Raw genomic sequence first — 24,944 nt, forward strand, 5'->3', positions numbered from 1 at the left:
TGGGTCACTCATTCAATCTTCCCCAGCCCCAGGCCGTAGTGACAACGGATGATTCCCAGATAGGGTGGGGGGGCATTATCTGGGAGGGACAGTCCAAGGCACGTGGTCCCTATTGAAGGCCAACTAGCACATCAATGTCCTAGAGATGAGGGCAGTGCTATTAGCATTGCAAGCATTTCAAGATGTCCTTCCTCTAGGCACAGTAGCCATTCAGACAGACAGCATGTCAGTATTCTGGTACATAAACAAGGGGGAACCAAATCTTACCCATTGTGTTGAGAAGCAGTCAGAGTTTGGCAATGGGTGATTTCTTCCAACTGCTTTCCCATGGCAACACACATTCTGGGGAACTCCAACTTAATAGCAGACAAATTGAGCAGAACTATTCTCTTGCCTCACGAGTGGTCCCTCAATCCAGCAGTAGTGGACAACATTTTTCACCACTGGGGCAAATCTTGCTGCAATCTTTTTGCCTCTCCTCTAAACAACAAGTGCAGAAGTGACTTTGCCCTAATCCCTTCAGGAAGAGTCACCCAGAGACTCTCTTCTCCATAATTGGTACCCTGGTATCCTCTATGCCTTTCCTCCAATTCCTCTTATTTCACAGTTCCTAAAGAAATCCAAAAGGACAGAGAATTCAGTAATCCTCATTGCCTCCTTCTGGCCTCAACAAATTTGGTTTCCCTTCCTGTGGCCTCACTTAATTCGGAAAGTATGGATTCTGGACCCACCTCCAGATTTGCTGTCTCACCCAGAGGGCATGATGCATCCAAAACTCCAACATCTCAAGCTCACTGCACTGCTTCTCCAATTCCCATGACTGCTAGCCATCCTTCCCTTTCTTCACCTGTCCGACAAATTACGGTTGCTCATCATAAATCCTCTACAAGGAAATTATACCAAAGTAAATGGGAAAAATTTGCTACATGGGCTCTTGATGAGGAGCTAGACCCTTATTCCAATCCTATCCACAAAGTGCTAGACTTTCTGGCTTCATCTTACCAGTCAGATTCTTCCGCATCAACAATTAAAGTTCATCTAGCGGCAATTTTGAATTTTCATATAGGACTGGATGGTTCTTCTCTAATGTCACACAGACTTTGTAAAGCATTCTTAAAAGGCATCCTAATGCTAAGACCTCCATTTAAGGAACCTCTTCCCCCTTGGGATCTAACTGTATTTCTTCAGGCCCTCACTGTGACCCCATTTGAACCTTCAGCAACTTGTGACTTAAAACATCTATCTTGGAAAACTTTATTTTTGGTGGCTATCACTTCTGCCAGAAGAATAATTTTTCATAGAGAAAGAGCTGCACTTCAGTCTAATCCATATTTCCTGCCCAAGGTTGTCTCAGAAACTAATATTAATCACACTCGACAATTACCAGTCTTTTTCCCAAATTTTCCAACAAGGGAGAATATGCCCTCCACTTATTTGACGTTCACAGACAACTACATTTTTATCTTCACAGAACAAAACAATTTAGAAAATCGAACCAACTATTTGTAGAGTTTTCTGCTGTCCATCTAGGTATTCCAGTTTCAAAGGTTACCTTGGATAAATGGCTTAGAGACTGCTTCACATAAATTTTTCATTGTAAAGGATTCCAACTTCAAAAACCAGTTCAAGCCCATTCTACAAGAGCAGTAGCTATATCTGCAGTCTATCAGGCCAGAGCTTCTTTAGACGACATTTGTGCAGCAGCCACTTGGTCTTCTCATCATAACGTTAGCACTCATTACAAATTGGATCAGGTCTCAAGGGGACAAGCATTCTTTGGCTCTGTGGTGCTCAGGAATATTCTTCCATGAGATCTCCAGAAGGTAAAGTAGCTGGGGACTCTGTCCCTCTGTCAAGGATTGGGTGAAGATTGACAACATCAGATAAAGAAGTTGTCTTACCATAATGGTCTATCTGTGTTGTCGATCTTCACTAGTCCTTGACATCCCCACCCTCATTCCCCTATCCTGAGACTCTTAGTAGACCGAATTTACATTTTGACTAGTTCCTTTTAAGGACTCATATCTGGTCTCAGTTCATATGCTTATTATTACTTAACCATAACTTTCATGTCTGACTGCCATTTCTTGGCAAACTCGATCTGAGGCAATCTCTGAGAGGAGGATTATGGGTAGACTCTGGCTTGAGAGTTTGAAGAGTGGGAACTGAACTAAACAGCTGACTCGGTTCCAAGGTTCGGAACTGAACCCACTGTCAAAGATTGGTGAAGATCAACAACACAGTTGGAACGCTATGGTAAGACATAACTTCTTTTATTCTGGTTGCTTGAGAGTTATTATTAAAAATAGGCCTGACTAATACTGTACCCTATACTATTTGTTTGGTTTGACTTGTTCTTAGGTTGGGGAGAGAGGCAAGGTATGTTTCTGCGGGAGGGAAACAAAGTGCAACACATGGAAATTGTACTGTATTTCTTCAATTTTTTTTTTTTTTCTGGTTGCTTGAGAATTCTGTTTGCTTGAGTTCCAGTTGAGAGTTTACTGTAAAATGCTTGAGAGAGAGAGAGAGGAAAGCATAAGAGCTGACCAGAAGAATAAAGAGCACTGTGGAACTGAAACAGAATTTGTGTTTGGGAGACAGTGATGAACAGGAAGACCAGCAACATGAAAATTAGTAAATAAATGTGAGACTGCAAAGAATCAGTCACATTTGTTGAAATACAGCTGTATAAGAATAAATGGAAAGAATGGACTTTTGTTGACTTTGTTAAATTTGCCTGGAGCTGAAAGGCACTTGCCTCACTTCATGTCATTAATGTTTGGAATGACTCTGAGGGGAGGGGGAGGAGGAAGGAAAAAGTTAACTGTAAGTAAAACAATTTTTTCTTAACAGTATTTCGATGAAGCTTTTCACAATATAAATTGCGTATTTTATGGTAAAGTATTTTAGTTGTTCTTGTAGGAAATAGAGTCAACAGATGCCTTTTTTCTTCCTCTTCTCTTTTTTTCTTCTTGTTCTGGTATTAAGAAATGTAGGCATTACAGTACAAAAAGAGAAGGAAAGATAGACAAACATATGTGTTAATAGCTGTTATCTTGATTTGTTAAGGTAGGTGAAAAAAGTATACAGATCATAATATATGTAAAGCTGATATGTTTTCTCTTACTTCTGCATAGGTGAATGTTTGTTTTAAGACTCTTATCTTAGTCTGATAAAAAATTAAGTGGAACAAGTAAATATGAGAATACTGAATATAATGAAATGTTTTCCTTTTACAACAGGGTGTTTCAACTTATCTTTCAGGCTGTAACAGAGGACTTTGTTTATCTTTTTTCTCTTAATGTTCCATGGAGGTAAACTGATAGTTGGCCACTAAAAGGCAGAACACCGATTTATTCATGACTAAAAGTTAATGATTTCTGAAATTATTCAAGTACTTTTCACATCTGGAGGAGGAGGAATAAAGATAAAAAAGAGCAGACACCAGCTAGTGTAAGCAGACGTTAGGCAATAACATGCATCTTTGCCGGGATAACCTTAGTTTCACATTAACCAGGGCCTGTGTTAGCAGCCCTCAGTTTGGCACAAATGTTCCAATTAAGTGTGTTAAATTTCATTACGTGAAGATATACAATTGTGTGTGTTTGTATTAAGTTAATATGTTATGGGGATGTTCTAGAGGATGTTTGGTTTCTTGTTTGAGGGTTTTTGTTAAAACAAAAAGTCTTGTAAAATGTGACACAGGCTCCAATGTTTATGATAATAAAAACTGTACAAAGGATTAAACTGCTAAACATTAATGGGAACGTGTGTCACAAAAGCTGGAATTAGACATGTAAAAAAGCTACCATGTATAGCAGGTGGGAATAATGACTTCTCGCCATAGTGGTGGCTCTTTCCATTTTATCTTGTAATGCTAATGGTCTCACAGGTATAGACAAAAAGGAAATAAAACTTAATTATATTAAGAAATATGAGTACAAATAGCAATGCTACAAGAGACATACTTGGAAAGAAATGAGCATGTGAATTTGATAAAGAAAGGATTTCAGGATGGATATTCTGCAGAATATCAGAGACAAAGGAAAGAGGAGTACTTACTAAATTGTCAGAGGAGCTCCAGTAGTGATAGAAGAAAAATATATATATAATAATGACACATTTGTAGTAGTAATGGGGTACTGGCAGGTGATGAGGATTACACTGACATGTATTTATATTCCACCTAAAACTTCTATTTTGGGACTTAAAAACATTTAGGGAGAAATAGTCAGCTTTCAGCAGGGAATATTGCTTATAGGTGAGGATTGGAATTTGATTTGTAACAATGTGGATGCATCTGGATAGGCATAGAACCAAAATATAACAAAGGAGGGTAGATTTCTGAAAAAATATATGAAAAGATCTGATATGAAAGATGTGACTTCAGTAGGAGGAACTTTGAGGGAATTTACATATTATTCCCCAAGGTACAATAACTACGTTTGACCTGATAGAAATTATATTTCACCGGAACATTGCTTTTGTTTGAGAACTTTGAACACATTCAATAACTATTTCAGATCATACACCAATAATTACTAAGATAAAAATACAAGTTAATGAAGTAAAGATGAGACAATAGTGTTCCCCCACCTAACTGTTAAAAAGACAGGAGTTTAAATTATGGGTAGTGGAAATCATCTGGGAGTTATTAGGGAAGATAGAAAATACTCCAGAAGTTATAGTTAGTGGGTGCAATAAAGTGAAAGTGGAGTTTAAAAATAGGATAGAAATAAAAGAAAAATAGATCTAGTTAAGAAGTAATAAGAATTAGTTATAGGGACAGACAAAGGTTAAAGTATTGCAAAAAGAGAGGAATCTCACAGAATAAGAGGAGGCACAAATTGCAGAGTACTTAAGAGAATATTAGGGAGACCTGGATAATATGCACAAGTTTACAAAGATTACTGTCAAGCAAATGTTTTTTGATAATAACTCCAGAACACAAAAACATTTTGGCACAGCAGCCTGGGCAACAGAAAGAGGAAAGGATTGTTGCCAAACTTAGGGAACCAATAACAAGAAAAATAAACAGAGATCGTGTAGAAGTATTAGAAATAGTTCATAGATTTTATGAAAATTTCTGTAAAGCAGGGAAGTGGGGAAATCAAGTATAAGAACAAATGGAAATATTTATGGAATACTTACATATGTTAAGGTTAGAGGTAACAGTTAAGATAAGATGAGATGAGGTAAAAATTATGATGTATAACCAATCTGCATGAAAGTATCCTGGAAAAGATGGCATTCTTGTGGAAGTTTAGATGTTAGGAGGGAAGAAAGTGAATGAAATCTGGAAGATTTTGTTTAACAGCATTTTAAAAGAAGGGGAGGCAGTACCATCCTAGAAAAAAGCTATGGTGGCTATAATACCTAAAGACAGTAAAGACTCATCTGATCCAGCATCATATAGATCTGTCTCAATTCTAAACAATGATTATAAAGAGATTATGTTTATATTGACTATTGGAATGACAAAGGTGATGCCAAAATTGTTAGATACGGCCCCGTGTGGTTTTGTGGAGTGGAGGCAAAAATTTGACAACATTAGTAGAACAATAATAATCCAGAGGTAAACAGAATGTAAGAAAATGCCACTGTTATTGTTAGGTCTTGATGCAGAGCAAGCATTCAACAGAGTAAGCTGGGCTTTTATGAGTAGGGCAAAAGAAGCATTTGCATTTCCTTATACAATAATAAGGTTAATTAGAAGAATGTATAATGGTTCAGAGGAAAAATCAATGTGGGAGGGTTCCTCTCTGATAAGTTTTGTCTGAACAAAGGAACTGGCAGGGGTGTCCTCTTTTCCCTTCATTATTTGCATTATATTTAGAACCACTGGCAAAGAAAATAAAGGACTCAGAAATTTAAAGGCATAATTGGTACATTGTTCAAGAAAAGTTGGCACTGTTGTAGATGATATGCTGTTGTACCTAATGGAACCAGAAAAAGGCATATCAGAGTTATGGAATACTCTGAGACAGTTCTGTTTTTTTTTATGTAAAATGAATGAAAACAAATGCTATAGCTATAAACTGTGTGCCCACACGTGAATTAATCCAGCATGAAAACATGATAGAATGAAGTATTTAGCAGTGTGGACTGAAAAAGATTCAGTAATGGCAGTTATGGATATGTGAGAAGTGACTAAGTAAAAGATAATACATAAACTGAGAGACTGGAAGATCTTGCCTGTGGATATGGATAGCAAGATGCAAACAGTAAAAAAATGTTTTACTCGCTTTAGTTTTATACAGAGGTCATGCATATTTTTATCAACCATAGGAGAAGTTGTGGACAGTAATTGATAAAGAGTTGGATTTTATTGGGGGGGGGTAAGAGTCTAGTGGATTTAACTGACCCTCCCAATAGAACGAGGAGATTTATGATAAGCTGCTTTGAAGGGATATTTCAGAGCTACACATTTAAGGGTCTTATAACACAAGAAGAAAGTTACAGTTCAAAGTTGAAAGGGGTGATGATGATGATGCAGGGAGTAATTCAAGAAATAAGGAAATAATGGAATTTTGGGTGCAGATCCTTAAGGAGAATAACAGTCATACAGAATATTATATTCCTAAAGTAGTAGAAAGTATACTAAGAACTAAGCCAACACAGGAATGGAGAAAGGAGATTCTGCTGATAGGATGACTGCAATTAGGGGTAGAGAGAATAGTGGGGATGTAATTTACTTGGAGGAAGCTGGCAAACGGGCCGAGGTATTGAAAACAAATAATTAGAACAGAAAAGCAATGGAATGGGAAGAGGAGAAGAAGACATTTGGATTGCAGGCTAGTGCCTTCTCTATCAGGCACTGATAAAACACAAGCAAAAAGAAAGGGATAGGGAATCCTAAATGAAAGACCTGCACTGGTTAAGTTTTTAATTGAATCTAGAACAGAAGCTGCTGTTAAAAAGGATAATTTGTAGGGCATGTAAATATTGCACAGTAACTATTGGAATCAATCAGAAGAGGTCAGAAAATTGTGAAGAGAGATTAGATATGCAATTCACAAAAAAAATGGGAGGATATTTGCATGGCTCCCAAGTATGCAACAGAGTGTAGAAAATTTAGGATTTTTGCCTGAAAGTGTTTGCATAGATAATTTTATACCCCAAGCAGACTCCAAAGAATTTTTCATCAGGTAGATGGCAAATGTTGGAGGTATGATAGGAAAGAATTAGATAGCTGGGAACATATGTTTTGGGACTGTAATGAGTTAGTAGACTTTAAAAATTGCCTACAGAGTACTCTGTCAGTAATGCTGGGTAAGCAAATGAGTATAACTAAGGAAAATATTTTTTTGAGTTGGGATACAGGCTCTGAATAGTCTAGACACAGTAAGGGCTTGTTAAGTTTAATTCTGACGGCTACATAAAAAACAAATACTGGAAAGTGGGAATCAAAATCTAAACCAACTATGCTTGAAGAAGTGAATACTGTGACAGATATAAAAGAAGGAGGAATGAAGTTTAAGAGAAAGCAGGAACAGAATAATTTAATACATCATATATATTGTTATATATCGTATAATGTTGTAAATGTAATCTTATTAATATGGTTTGATTATATTTATGTAAATGTAAGTTTGCCTGTGTCACAAATGATACATCAATAAAGGTGTTAAAAAAGGAGCACTCCTGGAGACCCGTCCTAGGTTTGTCCTTTGTAAATACCTTTGTAAAAGTTTAGAAATTCAAAATACTGTTGCTACCAGTCCGCTTTTTCATGGTGACTCTATGTCTTGTTAAGGTACCAAATAACTTTCACATAAGACAGTTAAACAGAGAATAACCATCTCATTTATTGCAAGGAGAAACATATACATGGGAGACTAGGAAATCAAGGTCTGGTCTCTTCAAACTACTGAATGCTCAATATTTTAAACTTTCTTTAATTAGAAGCAAAATTAATATAACAATCATAGAACAACCACTGACCAATTAAAAATGAACAGTACAGCATTAATTTTGCAAAGGTCTCCTGACTAATTGTTTATGAATTTCCATATTAGGCCTGAGTTCTGAATTCCATAATATAACTTTATACTCAGAGCAAATCTTTATACATTTCTTACTTTGTCAGCATTTGCTAACATTGAACAAGAAGCAAATCAACACATACATACAGTGGTGACTGGTGACTTCGAATCAAAGGGGGCTGCAGGAGACAGCTGAATGGGTGGGGCCAACTAGAAAGGGGTGGAGCTATGTTACAGTGGGATCAACGCTGACCATGCTTACCAATTTACACAAAATAAGTGCTCAGTAACTATTGCATATGCTGAATATTCTACCAACCAATACGAGACTAAAGCGCATTTCAGAGTTAATGAGGTGTTTTGGTTCTGCTGTAACACCTCTAAACAATGAAAAAGTGGTTGGTCTTGACTGATAAAACTTATTGTGACTACACGTGATATGGTAAACATACACTGTACTGTATGATGTAATCTGCATTTTGTACAGTGCCAAATGAAAAGTAAGGTCAAGAGTTTACATTCTGTCTTATTTCACCCAAATACACATTAGTCAAGCAATGTCAGATGTATTACACCAAAGCTACAGTGCCAAACATTTCTTCCACAAACAGACATCATATCAGTTGCCGACCTAAATGATCTGCTTTTTGCCTGCCAGGATTAAAACAAAAATATCAGCGATTATATTAATTTAGTCTGTTGCACAGAAACAGTAGTCACAGGATTGCATGACAGCTGACTTCACCCAAATACACATTAATCTTGCAAAACCACAATTACAAAAGTAAACAGCAAGCCTAGACAACTCATTTAATTCACAAACACCCCCCATTACCTGGGTCTATATCAGAACATCGAAGTATTAAAACTTTGAATGTTCTGATATCGAAGACTATTCAGTGAACGCTAAGAATAGCGAAGCTGCAGAACAGAGAATTCTTTCCTCGGGAAAGAATTTGGTTGGCTATTTCTGTGACTTCGCTATTCTTAGCGCTGTGGTGGAAAGTTACGGGTTGGGTTCAGGTAAGTGTGCGATTATTTGTACGTTAGGGTTAGGGGAGGGTTAAGTGAGTTAGGGTTAAGGCGCAGGTTAGGCATGTGTGCGATAGTGACAGACTTTAGGGTTAAGGGAGGTTTAAGTGAGTTAGGGTTAGGGCGCGGGTTAGGTGAATGTGCGATAGTGATGGACCTTAGGGTTAGGGTTTGGGTTAAGGTAAGTGGGTAGATAGTAGTGTATGTTTAGTTTAGTGTAGCATTAGATGTAGGAATTTAAGTGTGTGTGTGGTTGCTGTTTGTTTGATGTGCTTATGTTGTGTGTATGTGTTTCGGAGCAGTGAATTTTTTCCATGGGAAAATATTTGCTGTTCTGAATGTTCAATATTTTCATGTTTAGATGTTTTGTGGCCAATGAAATAGCGTTCGCTATTTTCATCTTTCGATAACGTGATATAAACTCCATTACCTAACTAAAGTAGCTGCATTTTACCTGTCAGAATTAAAGTAGAAATAATAATAACAGTTGCATTGCATGCCTACATTACTTTCATTTTGTTGACAGAAAGATTAGTTACAGCTTACGTGTAACAGCTAAGTGCACATTTAATTTTATTTATTTTACTTTTGTTTACCCAGGTTTCTGCTACTGGCTTTAGTTGAAAAAAAAATAAAATTGTATGTCTGGGAAGAAAAGCTCCAACAAATTAAAACATTTTTAAAGAAACATTCAGTATACGGGAACAGATATGAAATAACATACATTAAGAATAACTTGTAAGCTTGCTAATTATTTTACATTCATCTTAAAGTACAGACAGAAAAGAATTATAGGTTTTGCATAGTAGAATTACAACATCAGTAAGCAGCAAGGCCATTTTTTCCATTCACCCCAATCTCCACTGACAACACCAACTACAGGTTAAAAACAAAAACAACAACAAAAAATTCGACATTGTCATTAAGGTAGGTATGTTCTTTTTCACATGAACAATATTTAAGAGTTCATTGCTTGTGGCCAATCTTACTTCACTCAAATACACATTACTCTTGCAAAGCAAGCCAGAATTGCAGTCATCCATTCACACATAGGCATTGCCCACCCAGAGAATCTGCTTTGAGCCTACAATGTTTAAAATAAAAATAAAACACCACGGGTACATTATTGTATTTCTTTCACATCACATAGCCAAGAACTTGTACGTAATCTCACTTTAGTTCACCCATACATACTGTACTTATGCAAGAGTGCAGTTTGTTTCAACAACAAAACATTGACGAACAGTCCTAATTTATCTTGACTAACCCTACAAATAGATATTAGATTAAAAAAAAGAAAAAAACATGTCACCCACAAACAGCCCCCCAGAACATACTGCATACCTAGTATCTCTTTGACTCCTGCCAGTATATTAAACACAAAAGAAAAAGAAAGAAAGTCATCAACAGCCCCCAAACACATAAACCACTAGTATCTGGTTGACCATGCCAGTGTATTATATTAAAAAAAGTCAACAGTCCCTAAAACACATTGTCCCTTTAGTATCTGGTTAACCCTGCCAGGATAGTATATAATATAAAAAAAGAAAGTAAGCAACAGCCTCCAAAAACACATTGACCACTCATATCTGGTTGACCATGCCAGTGTATTATATTAAAAAAAAAACAGTCCTCAAAACACATTGCCTCCCTAGTTTCTGGTTAACCCTGCCAGGATATTATATTAAAAAAAAGTCATCAACAGCCCCCAAAACACATACACTACCTAATACCAACTGGTTGACCCTGCCAGACTCCAGGTCTAGGATGTTAGAAACAAAATTTATTCAAGTAGTCCTGCACCATTTAAACAGTATCTGGTCAATCCTACCAAGAAATAATAATTAAATACATAAATTATATGGTTGACTGTGCCAAGAAAAAAAAAAAGTATCTGGTTGACCCTATCGGGAAAAAAAATGCATAAAGTATCTGGTTGGCCCTGCAAAAAAAAAAAACACTCAGAACTCATGATTTTTTCCACAGTAGATTAAAATCTTCCTTGTCAAGGAATCCTTTACTTACCAGTTATCCACTAAGTAGTATAGCTTTTTGCTTTTAATCGTTTTGTATTCTTCTCAAATCTCGATATGGTCAATCCATCTCTTTCATTCCCTCTCTCTCAAATTAACTGCTAAGTTAACTTAAAGTGTGGGAAGAGAGTGCGAGAGCAACAGGACTAATCAGCAGCCATGTCATGTCAGATTAAGTGAATTGGCTGCTGATTTAACAGTCCAGTCAGATTCTAATTTACTGCAGTGACTTCTGGGCATCCTCATTGATGCCTGCAATCTTCTTAATCCGGACTGTTTTCAAAACAGTCCAACGACAAGAAAAGTATTTTTTTTCTTTGTCTTTTTTTTTAAAGTGGAACTTGAGCATGCATGTGCGCTGCTCTGAGTTCTGCAAATAATCGCATCTTCCACATTGCACACTAGTTTGCAGTTCGCAGTGCTACTAGTGTGTAAAAATATTTAAACTTAGTTTTGACAAGTGAGGGGGCTGCAACACAGTAGTCCTGTATCACAAGCTGCTAATGGATGCATACTGAAGAAGGTTCAAGAATCCATCTTGTTATGAAAACATATTAGAAATAAAATGCATACACTAATATTTTCTCTTCCCTGTACTCCTCACCCTTAATATTCGTCCATCTGATGCTATAAAACATCACCCAAACCGTAATGTTTTTCTATGGCTGGGCAATGAGTACAAGTTTTTAGATGAACGGACAGTCTTTCACTTGCTATGAGACACTATTTACATATACTGTTTCTCTCAGTCCCCTGACATGAATTGTTTCTACACAGTTGTTAAAAAAAATATTGAATAGCTCCTACACTAAGTGTACACTATTCTGAGTGAACAGACAACACAGGCATAACTCACAACTTCTTCCTCCTAATTTTAGTTTTCCTACTGATTTTCTCTGAGCTTTAAATATTGACAGAGATTCATAAAGGTTACCACAAAGTATATACTACATGTACACTTAGTGTAATCTTTCTACGTGACTAGAAAGCAAAAAAAAAAAGTGGTAGGGATGTTCTTGAATACATATCATGTACACTTAGTATAGGCTTTATTGAATCTGGCCCATAGTCTTTTTTGTAATGAAAACATACCTACATCTTGATGGAACAAAAATACAGTCTGAATACTGTAGATAATTTTTAGTAATACAATCTCTACTATGTGTAGTTTCACATTCCTCTAATCCCTTGTATAGGTTATCATATATTTTACTAAAATCTTGTAATTCTTTATTTGCATCTTCTGTTGTGCTATGGTCAGTGGTAATGATTCAGTTTTTTACTTGTGCAAACTGACATTCCTTCTGGATTCTAATGTTTTTAAAGTGCACGTTTTTACCATGAAATGAAGAAGGCCTAACATTATAATTATAATAGCTTTAAGCATGAAAAACTTTAAAATTCCTCCTCCCCATCCAGAGAAAAGGTTGGATCTGATGTCATTTTCATTCATTCCTTAATGAATGGGTTTTAGATCCAATCTCGGGTCCAGTTCAGCTACATTTCTTCCAGGCTCTTGGATCTGACTTTGGAGCTCATCTCCTTATTCAAAATACCTCTGACTCCTGCATCTCCTCAGATCTCATTTGCTGCTCTTATGGTTCAGACATGGATCATGCTGTCTTGAACTTTGGGTTTGTTTTATACACGTTTTTCATGAGTAAAACAGAATGTTAAGTTGTCAATCTCGCCTTCATTCTTGCTGGATGGGTTTGGAGCCGATCCTCGGCTCCGACTCGGCACTTGCTAAGCTCGAGAATCACTTTTACCAGCTCGAGGCAGCCCTATATCCCATGATGCAAGGCGGTAATTACCCAGATCTCGTTTGCCGCTTCGCTCATGAGGTCACCTTCTTTACCAGCTCCTGGTAAGTGAACTTTCTTTACATTTTCAAGAGATTCAACCACCATACTTTTAAAAATTTTTACTCCCTGTTAAAGTTAGTTGTTCCACGATTCACTTAGACCCTATTCCCGTTAGTTCCTCGACCCCTTTTTATAATTTTTCTGTCAGTCAGGCCTTAGGCCTTCCCATCCAACTTTTTCCTGTCAGGATTTTTTTGTGTAGGTGTGTCTGTGCTTTGCTTTAATTAGAGTAATTAAGGACTGAGTGTGTTAGTGTACTACTAGGTCATGTCAAAAGACACTAGGGTCTCAGATTTTAAGAAGTGTGACTCGTGCTGTCAGAAGATGTCTCTGACAGACGGTCACACTTCTTGTATTTATTGCCTGGGACCCCTACACCTGCAGGACTCCTGTGCTATTTGTCATTCTTTCAGCCAGAGAGTCCTGCAGGAGCGTAGAAATAAGTTGATCCTCAGGGGTCTCCTTAAGCCTGAGAGCTCCCCGGCTAAGGTCGGTTCCGGGAAGCCCTCTAAGCCACCCAAGACCCAGACTTCGGTGGTGTCCAAGTCTGTGGCCTTGGTTCCGACTCCTCCAGAGTCGATATCGGCTCCCGCCGATCCTTCCTCCTTGGAAGTTTCTGTATCGGCGCCGATCGGCACCGATACCCTGGCTTCGGCACTCGTGTCGGCCCGCTGGAGCTGATACCCTAGTCAAGCATGTTTGCTCCCTGGAGCCGAGACCTCTACTCAGCTCGGAGTCGACAAGCTGTCGGCCCAACTGGGACCGAAGGTTCGGCTCCGATGGCTCCGAGAAGAGGTCTAGATCTCCTTCACTGGAGTATCCACTTGGCTCCGCCTCCCCTTACTTTCGAACGGGGCCATCCGACCCAGTTGGCTTCGGAGCCCGGCCATGACCCATCCATTGCTATTCCTCCTCCGACTGCTTGGCTCCGTCGGAGCAGGTGCTCTTGGAGCCGGTGGAGATCTCAGGGTCGGCTCCGACCCTTACTCAACCCAGCCTCGGGTCGAGTTTGGTCTGTGGACTTTTCGGCTGGACCCGAGGGTGATGTTTGGGACCGATGCTTTCGGTTCCGAGCCTCCCTCTCGGTGCTTGACTGCGGGACTTCCGTCTACTATCATGGCCCGGAGACTGGGCGCTCCCAGGATTCGGGAGGTCCGGCTTTCAGAGCCATGAGGAGTGCCTTGGCCAAATCCTCTTGACCATCTCTCCGGTTTTACCAGCACCTTCCCTGGGCATGGAGACTGGGTCTTTGGTAGTTCCCCTGTCTGTGGCCAGCGGAGCCCGAGGCCTGAGGTTACCCCCATTGGGGTTCCCTCTTCCTGAGGGTTTTCGAGTCATCTCCAGAGGAACCCCAAGGAAGAGATCGTGCAAGAGGAAGCACGTGGACTCCCCCGAGTCTATCACATCGGACACGGATATGGATGATGCAGAGGGGTCCCCTAAGTCGTCCTCTGATGATGTCTCCTTTGCAGACATCTTAGAGATCCTCAAACAACGAGGCGGCTGGATGTCCAAACCCCTCTGCGGACGAATCAGTGCTCCTCAAGGACTTTGGGGCTCAGCCCTCCGCCTCCTGGGTATCTCCGCCCTTGGACGAGCTTCTGGATTTAGTTTGTCGAAGGGCGTGGGAACACCCGGATACTGTGGAACCAGTCCCTTCTCGTCCGAACAAATTCTTATCTGCTCCCCCCGAGAAGGAGTTCCTTACTAAAGGCGTGGCTGTAGATGCCATGGTGGTGGCATCTGCTACACAGCAGGGCGTGGCTGAGGCTTCAACGTCCATCCATCCTCCTAATAAGGAGTCTAGGAGTATGGATAGGTACGGAAGCGCACCCTGACTTCAGCGGCCTTTACCTTAAGGTCTCTGAATTATTTGGCACATTTTACTAGGCTTCAGAGGGATCTGGTCAAGGAGTTGTCAGACTCCTCTCGGTAACCTACCTGAGCAGCTAGCCCAGTCCGTTAGCTCTCAGTTGGCTATCCTGACGTCAATTGCTAACTTCGTCCATGAGGCTCATATCCTATGCGGCCGAGGCGGTAGAGCGGCAGGCACAGGCGTGGCTCTCACGTAGACAAGCCTGGCTCCGCTTGTGTCAGTTTCGGAGGCCTTCAAGTCTTCCTTCGCCGACGCTCCCTTTGACGGGTCCTCATTGTTTGGACCCAAGGTGAAAGACACCCTTACCCGCTGTGAGCAAGAGGGAAAACGTTATCTGCCGTGGGGCCGTTATTCCACTCCCTTCGGCCTTACCCCAAGGCCAAAGGAGGGGGAAAATGTGGTTCCGAAATCTAAGTTTTCTCCCAACAGCAGGAAGATTCCCGTCCAGAGGCAGAGGCGGGAAATTTTTCAGGGAGACGCCGTCCCAGAGGCGGCAGAGGGCCCGCAATTCTGGAGACCGCGAGTCCTTTCGTGGCTCTTCAGCCTCCCACACGACATGAGGGATTGCCCGGCTGTGCTGCTCGAGCCAGTCGGGTGTCGTTGCCAAGCACCTAAAAGCCTGGGAGTCAATCACTCAGGACAGATGGGTGCTTCGGATAATTGCCGGAGGTTACACCATCCCATTCAAATACTCACCCCTCCATCCAAGAGAATCCCGGACCCACCACCCAGTCAAAGGAAATAGCAGCCGCAGAAGCTTCAAAGCTGCTACAAAAGGAGTCATCCAACGGTCCCCACAGACCAAATCGGATCAGGAAATTACTCCAGGTTCTTTTAGTGCCAAAAGACAGGGACCTGAGACCAATATTGGATCTCAGCAGACTGAACCTATCCGTCACGAAATCCAAATTCGAATGGTCACATTGCAATCCATTCTCCGTTGTTGGAGAAGGATGTTTGGATGTGCTCCATAGACCTCAAGGGCCTATTATCACATACCCGATACATCAGGCGTCCAGGAGGTATCTGCGCTTCAGCCTGGGAGCCAGTCATTACCAATTTTGTGCTCTGCCCTTTGGTCTCACCACAGCCCCAGGGTGTTCACCAAGTGTTTGGCAGTAGTGACGGCTCACCTGAGGAGCCTTGGATTCCAAGTGTTTCCCTATCTCGACGACTGGCTCCTGACTGCCACCACCAGGCATCTACTTATGGACAACCTCAAAGCCACCATCTCCTGGGTGTTTCCTGGGGATTACATTCAATTGGTCAAAGTCTGTCTTGCTGCCCTCTCAGCGCATAAAGTTTATAGGAGCAGAGATAGACTCAAGATTGATGCGTGTCTTTCTTCCGGCCGACAGGATCCGAACCTTACAGGGCCAAGTTCAAGCTCTGATCTCGAGATCCAAAGCCCCAGCCAGGATGGTCCTACAGGTTCTAGGCTCAATGTCCGCCACGGTACTTTTAGTTCCTCTAGCAAGGTTACACATGAGGATTCTTCAGTGGCTCTTATCAACTCAATGGTCCTTTCAAGATCTCCCCCTCAATCATCACATCATGATTACGGAAATATGCAAAAGGGACCTGCGCTGGTGGCTTCAGACATCCAACTTAGATCAGGGCAAACCCTTTGTGCTCCCTCCTCGAGCGGTTACCCTGACGACAGATGCCTCCCAGATAGGGTGGGGGGGGGCATTGTCTGGGCAGGCTAGTTCAGGGCTCCTGGCTTCGGGATGAAGCTCTTCTCCACATCAACGTGTTGGAGATGAGGGCTGTACTTCTATCCCTACAGGCCTTACACAAGTTCCTTCCTCAGGGTATCATCGCCATCCACACAGACAACATGTCGGTGGTTTGGTATCTGAACAAACAAGGAGGGACCAGATCGTATCCCCTTTGCAGAGAGGCCATGAGAGTGTGGGAATGGGCTGTAGCTACCAACCGCTTCTTGGTAGCGACCCACATCCCGGAAAGTCAAATGTATTGGCGGACAAATTAAGCAGGACAATTCTCTCTCCTCACGAATGGTCTCTAAACCGCACAGTAGCAGCCCAGGTTTTCAAGAGATGGGGGCCTTGTGCTGCGACCTATTTGCGACTCCACAAAACACCAAGTGCCAAAGGTTCTTCTCCTTGATTCCACATCAGGAAGTACCGGCCATGGATGCTCTAGCTCAACCCTGGCCAACAGGGTTGCTTTATGCTTTCCTCCAATCCCTCCTTCCCAAAGTCATTCAAAAGCTTCTCAGCTAAGGTCTTCAATGATTCTGATTGCCCCATACTGGCCTCGTCAGATATGGTTTCCTTACCTGAAAAAGCATCGGTGGACGATCCGTGGACCTTAGACCTGATCCCGGATTTGCTAATCCATCAGTCGGGACATTGGCATCAGTCCCTTCAATCTCTGAAATTGACAGCTTGGCTCCTCCACTTCCTACCTTAGTCAGGAGCCACACACTAGACCCGGAAGTTGTTCACATTTTGTCTTCGGCCCATAAACCCACCACTAACAAATTGTACCTCAGTAAGTGGAAGAGGTTTGCTATCTGGGCTCAACTCAAGGGCTTAGACCCTATCACTGCTCCTGTCCCAGAGGTTTTGAAATTCTTAACATCCCTATTTAATCAGGGATCTTCGGTCTCAACTATTAAAGTTCAACTAGCTGCTATCTCTAAATTCCATGAATCCACGGATCCTCCTTTGATGAGCAGCAGGCTATGCAAAACATTCATTAAAGGTGCGAGTCTGTTAAGACCACCAGTATTTCATCCTGCACCTCCGTGGGATCTTGATTTAGTGGTTCGTGCATTAACATCTCCCCTTTGAACCGGCTGCTACTTGCAATTAAAATATCTGTCATGGAAAACGGCATTCTTAGTGGCTATTACTTCAGCAAGAAGAGTCTCAGAGCTTCAAGCCCTGTCTATTAAACCACCATATCTCATTTTCACAAAGATAGAGTATCTCTTAGGCCTAATCCATCCTTTGTCCCAAAGGTCTGCTCTAGTTTCTGTCTTCAACAATCTCTAGAACTACCAGTTTTCTTTCCAAAATTCTCTAATGAGGCAGAATACACTCTCCATAAATTGGATGTTCACAGGCAATTACGCTTCTATTTAGACAGGACCCAGCAACTTCGTAAGTCAGACCAGTTGTTTGTGTCCTTCTCAGATAATAAATTGGGCCAAACCATCACAAAGCTACAATCTCAAAATGGATCAGAGATTGCATAACTCAGGCCTATTCTTCTTCAAATAAGCTACTCGCATCATCTATCAAAGCTCATTCTAACAGAGCTATGGCTACTTCTATAGCTTTTCATTCTAAGCTCGCTATTTCGGAAATTTGTGCGGCTACCTGGTCCAACCCACACTTTCATTTCCCACTACAAATTGGATGTGGCATCTAAAGGACGAGCTTCATTTGGTTCCACGGTACTCAGGAGTGTTTTCCAGTGAGCCACCCAGGATTCAGGTGCTAGGGACGCTGTCCCATCATTCAGAATGTAGGCGAGATAGGATCACATAACATCTTTTAGTTATGTACTCACCATAACTTCAGATGTTTGGGATCCATCTCGCCACATTCCTGATACCCACCCTCCTTCCCCTGCCTTGCAGATCAGAAGAGATAGAACGGTTTTGAGCTCCACTGTTTTATCTTGTTTCATCTGGCGATGTTATATAAGCAGGGTATGCATGTGTGCATGTATGCGGACAAACTAGATCTGGGGGACTGTTGGTGGTGCATCCTGGGATATAGTAAGCTCAGCCAATAAGAGACTTCGCTCTTTGGCATAAGCGTGCCGAGTCGGAGCCGAGGGATCGGCTCCGAACCCATCATTCAGAATGTAGGCGAGATGGATCCCAAACATCTGAAGTTATGGTGAGTACATAACTAAAAGTTTTTCTTTGTCTTTTTTTTTAAAGCGGAACTTGAGCATGCCTGTGCGCTGCTCTGAGTTCTGCAAATAATCGCATCTTCCACATTGCACACTAGTTTGCAGTTCGCAGTGCTACTAGTGTGTAAAAATATTTAAACTTAGTTTTGACAAGTGAGGGGGCTGCAGCAAAGTAGTCCTGTATCACAAGCTGCTAATGGATGCATTCTGATGAAGGTTCAAGAATCCATCTTGTTATGAAAACATATTAGAAATAAAATGCATACACTAATATTTTCTCTTCCCTGTACTCCTCACCCTTAATATTCGTCCATCTGATGCTATAAAACATCACCCAAACCGTAATGTTTTTCTATGGCTGGGCAATGAGTACAAGTTTTTAGATGAACGGACAGTCTTTCACTTGCTATGAGACACTATTTACATACTGTTTCTCTCAGTCCCCTGACATGAATTGTTTCTACACAGTTGTTTCAAAAATATTGAATAACTCCTACACTAAGTGTACATTATTCTGAGTGAACAGACAACACAGGCATAACTCACAACTTCTTCCTCCTAATTTTAGTTTTCCTACTGATTTTCTCTGAGCTTTAAATATTGACAGAGATTCATAAAGGTTACCGCAAAGTATATACTACATGTACACTTAGTGTAATCTTTCTGCGTGACTAGAAAGCAAAAAAAAAAAAGTGGTAGGGATGTTCTTGAATACATATCATGTACACTTAATATAGGCTTTATTGAATCTGGCCCATAGTCTTTTTTGTAATGAAAACATACCTACATCTTGATGGAACAAAAATACAATCTGAATACTGTAGATAATTTTTAGTAATACAATCTCTACTATGTGCAGTTTCACATTCCTCTAATCCCTTGTATAGGTTATCATATATTTTACTAAAATCTTTAATTCTTTATTTGCATCTTCTGTTGTTCTATGGTCAGTGGTAATGATTCAGTTTTTTACTTCTGCAAACTGACATTCCTTCTGGATTCTAATGTTTTTAAAGTGCACGTTTTTACCATGAAATGAAGAAGGCCTAACATTATAATTATAATAGCTTTAAGCATGAAAAAGTTTAAAATTCCTCCTCCCCATCCAGAGAAAAGGTTGGCTCTGATGTCATTTTCATTCATTCCTTAATGAATGGGTTTTAGATCCAATCTCGGGTCCAGTTCAGCTACATTTCTTCCAGGCTCTTGGATCTGACTTTGGAGCTCATCTCCTTATTCAAAATACCTCTGACTCCTGCATCTCCTCAGATCTCATTTGCTGCTCTTATGGTTCAGACATGGATCATGCTCTCTTGAACTTTGGGTTTGTTTTATACACGTTTTTCGTGAGTAGAACTCTTCTCTATCGCTATTTGTTTCTGTTTTTTTTATAACCCTATCCTCCGTTTACTTGCTTTTCTTTTCCAACTTGCTTTCTACCCATTTTCTATCGGGTATCTCTTGTTTAGCATTGTTGGTAATCCCTTCTTTCTCTTACCCGGCTTTCAGGGTAGTTATTTAATTACTGTTTTTTGGTAATTTCCTATTTGTGTTTTTCCCTTTGTAAAAAAAAAAAATCCTTTTGTCTTCCTCCTTTTAACATGGCTGATAAGCCAACAGCTTTTAAAAAGTGCACTTTCTGTGGGCATAACATACCCAACTCTGATGCCCACAGGGAGTAAATTTTTTACTTAGGAGCAGACCATATAGATACCCATTGCCAAATATGTACAGGGTTTAACTCTAGGGCCCTAGGCAATAGACATAACAAGTTAGTGTTGAAGGGTTCATCTCCTTCTTCTTCAGCTTCTGTTTCAGGGGCTCAGACCCCCACCAAGTATACCTAATGACTATGGTGTAGAGGCAGTAAGAGAGATACTACTTGAAGATAAATCCCTACATAAGGACACACAATTATTAATATGTACTTTATTGGATTTGGTCCTAGATAATAATGTTTTCTTATTCCAAGATAATCTTTACATACAAACATGGGGTGTAGCTATGGGTACCCCATGCGCAAATTCATATGCGAACCTTGTAATGTACTATTGGGAATCTAAGCACTTGTTTAATAGTGAGCATATGAAGGACATCATATTATATAGACATTTTGTTGATGATGTTCTTATTTTGTGGAAGGGAGAGCAGTCTGCACTAGAGGATTTAGTTATCTATCTAGAAACAACTACAGATTTTCTAAGGTTTACTTTAAATTATTCACCGACAAAAATTGACTTTCTAGATATTTCTATCTTGAAGGTTGGTGAAAACTCTCTTACTACTAAATTGTTTAGAAAATCTTGTTGGAAAAATGCCATTTTACAATATAATAGCATGCATCCTCGATTTATTTTTCCCAACATAGTGAAAAATCAGAAAAATAGGATCACCAGGCTATGTGCCGAGATATCTGAAAGAAATAAACAGCTTAACATCTTAAATAAACTATTCTCTGATAGAGGTTATCCATCAAGCCTTATTGAAGGCCCCAGTGATAGATATCATTCTGACGTTGTAGAAGCTGTATATAACAATAGAGACTATAGTGCTAGGTGGGCATCTAATAAGGGTCTACAACGTTTTTCCAATAGTAAAATGAATATGGTACCCTTCACTACCAGGTATACAAATGATAATTGTAACATTGTAGAGATTATAAAGAAAAATTGGGATATTTTCACAATAGATATCGATTTGAGAAAATTAACAGGTTCAACACCACACTTTAGGTATAGAAATAGTAAGAACCTGAAGCGGCGGCTGTGTATTGATAAGAAGGTCAGTAGGTCTCTGAATAATAGAGATATTAGGGTTTTGACGGGAACATGGCCATGTAAGAAATGTAATATGTGTAAGTTAATTACAACAGAGAAAGAATTCACAGTACCTACTTTGAACTATACACATAGATCTACTCTATATGCTACATGTAACACCACTAGCTTGATCTACCTGGCTACTTGTACCAAATGCCAAGCATATTATGTAGGGTTAACCTCTAGGAGGTTGAGAGACCGTATATACAACCATGTATATGAAATTAGAAAAATGACTCTAACTAATGCTCTAGCCAAGCACATTAGTATATATCATGGCCATAGTTTTAATTTTAGGGTTTTACAAATAATAAAACCAACCATGAGAGGTGGTGATAACATGAACTTTTTAGAAAAAATTGAGTTAGAATGGATTTTCAGGTTGCGGGCACATATAGAACCTGGACTTAACACTGCTATTAGTATTAAACCTATATTAGAAGCACGTAGATAATAATGAGTCATGGAGAAATAATGAATATATTAAATAATATTAAATCATTATTTGATATAATTTTTGATAATAATAATTTGTTGCTGATCAATGTTAATGGATTAAATATTTGGAGTCCATTAGTTATTAGTTATAGTTTATTAAGTATTATTTATAATAATTTTTTGATTAATTCATACATAAATATTTTAATTATTGTAACATAGTTTGATATAGTATATCTGTGTATATATTGTGTATATTATATAACATATATATATTCTATATATAATATATATATTATATTTTTTTATAGTAAGTAGTGATTCCATTTTGTCTATCAAGACATGGTTCATGAGATGTTGATCTATAGAATCCATTGTATTCATTTATTTATTCATTATTTTGTTATATGTTGTTTATGTTATTCTTTTTAAACATAATACAACACATATTTTTCTCATTATAACTCTTCTTATGTAGCTATGGCATTTCATTTAGTATAGTATGTTTTTAGAAATTATTCCCATAAGAATCTGTTATTTTTGTTGTTTTTTATAGCTTATGAGACTGTTTTAAAAACAGAAGTTAGAATCAATGCTCTGTCTCTTTCAAAGTTAAGTAGCATGATTAATTATTTAATTAAATAATGAAGTTAATTGAACTAACAGCCAGCATTTGAATTTGTATATAAGCCAAGGTGTTTTAACATCTTGTTATAACCTGATGAAGCATACTTGGAGTATGTGAAAGCGCTCGTTTTATTCTAGTTTCATTTAATAAAAGCCTTCTATTTTTATACATCGTGGTGTATTCTTTTGGTCTTACAAGATAACCCTATCCTCCGTTTACTTGCTTTTCTTTTCCAACTTGCTTTCTACCCATTTTCTATCAGGTATCTCTTGTTTAGCATTGTTGGTAATCCCTTCTTTCTCTTACCCGGCTTTCAGGGTAGTTATTTAATTACTGTTTTTTGGTAATTTCCTATTTGAGTTTTTCCCTTTGTAAAAAAAAAAAAAAAAAAAAAAAATCCTTTTGTCTTCCTCCTTTTAACATGGCTGATAAGCCAACAGCTTTTAAAAAGTGCACTTTCTGTGGGCATAACATACCCAACTCTGATGCCCACAGGGAGTAAATTCTTTGCTTAGGAGCAGACCATATAGATACCCATTGCCAAATATGTACAGGGTTTAACTCTAGGGCCCTAGGCAATAGACATAACAAGTTAGTATTGAAGGGTTCATCTCCTTCTTCTTCAGCTTCTGTTTCAGGGGCTCAGACCCCCACCAAGTAGACAAAAATGGCTTCAGAGCCCAGGGAGCATAGGAAGTGCTTACCTGGCCATTCTCCTACATTTCCTCCTATATCTTATATATTCTTGCGAAGTTACCTAAGCTTTTGGATCCAACCTCCTCAGATCCAATACTCAGAATGACAAAGTTACCTTGACCTCAAAACTCTCACTTCTCTCTGGAACCAGTTTCCCCTAGGCTCCGATCTCCTTTCTTACAAGAGACACCCAAGAGATTGTCTCCCCTACCTTCCACGTCATCTTCTATCAGATCCTCCCGAAGTTTGTATGAGGCAGCTGTGGATAGGAAGATGAGAAAATTTCTCAGTGCTCAAATCCAGACGGGGGCCTTCTCTCTCATTAGATCCATGAGCCTTTAACCTGTTTCCCATTTGATCATCTATCCTTCTCTGATCTGACAGCAGTTTTGGAGCCCTCAGATCCAAGAGCCAGAGTTTTGGATCTAAAGATAACTGCTTCTTTGATGCTGACTAGGTCCCTGATTCATTCAGTGCCAACCCCCCTTGAGCAGGGCGAGTCTTGGAGCTAAGCATTGGCAACAGATCCGTGGGGATACCTTTCACTGTGAGAGTTTCAGAGCCATTGCTGCCCCTCAGAACCTCGGTGCTGGACAGCTAATGTCTGACTCTTTTCTTGAGATGGGAGTCCAGCAGGGTCGGAGCTCAGTGTCACCTGGAACTATAGCTCTAATGAGGTTAGCTATGGCTTCTTCTGATCCTTCAACTTTTGAGGTAGTGGAGAGGGTTTTCTCTCACCCGAGAGCTCTTTTGACTCTTGCTTCTTCTGATCCTATCAGCATCCTCCCTTGGATAGGACTTCTGAGTCTCATCCACCTACTCCACAGGGACAGCTGGCTTGTATGAATTCTAGGCAGTTCCTGCTCAGGAACTCCCATTTCTTCCAATACCTCTCCAGATCATCCCACTGAAGAGGTCCCCCGGAACAGATTCTGTTAGAGGGGGCACTTAGATTCCCCTCAGGAATCTTTAACTGAAGACACTGACTTCGATGAAGGGAAGGGTGGATGGTCTTCCAGTCCCCCTTACCAGGAGGAGTTGGTGTTCTTAGAAGCATTTGGGTCTGGCCAATCTACATCTTGGGTTACCCTTGTCATATGACCTTATAGATCTTGTATCCCACTGAGCATGGAAGGAGCCAGATAACATAGAACCATTTCTCCATCACCTGGGCAAGATTCTCACTCCACCCAAAGACAGACCTTATTGGAGTAGGGGAGTTCCCGGAGATGCCATGGTTTGCAGCAGCCACAAAGAAGGAACTGGTTGAACAAAGCTTCTCTGTTTATCCTCCTAACAGCGAGTCTAGGATGATGGACAGGTTTGGAAAGAGTGTTTACTCCTCAGCAACCTTTGCCCTACAGTTGCTCAACTACTTGGCATATTTTACCAGATTACAGAGAGACTTGATTAAGGAACTGTCCCAGGTCCATGTTGGCAGGGAAACAGTTTTCTATGCAGATGGCCACTTTTCAGTTGATCTCTAATGAGTCCATGAGGTTAATCTCTCATGCAGCAGAAGGTTCCTCACGGGTGGCATTTTCAGGCATAGCCATCAGGAGACATGCCTGGATGCGCTTCAGTGACTTTGTGGAGCCCTTTAAGTCTTCTTTCATCAATGCTCCCTATGATAGATCTTCCTTGATTGAGCCCACAGTAAAAGAAATAGCTTCCC

General features: G+C 40.0%; 1 protein-coding gene across 1 annotated transcript in view; it reads left to right on the top strand.

Moving 5' to 3' along the window:
- LOC122810691 (myoferlin-like) overlaps positions 1-24,944 on the top strand; it is a 1,883,765-nt gene that overhangs the window by 615,477 nt on the left and 1,243,344 nt on the right. The window contains 1 exon segment of the mRNA XM_044082260.1: positions 10,669-10,711. Within this exon segment, the coding sequence (XP_043938195.1) occupies positions 10,669-10,711 (43 nt within the window).

The sequence above is a fragment of the Protopterus annectens genome, chromosome 9.part0 (genome assembly GCF_019279795.1).
Source record: "Protopterus annectens isolate FY-2018-M chromosome 9.part0, PAN1.0, whole genome shotgun sequence".
Lineage (NCBI taxonomy): Eukaryota > Metazoa > Chordata > Ceratodontiformes > Protopteridae > Protopterus > Protopterus annectens.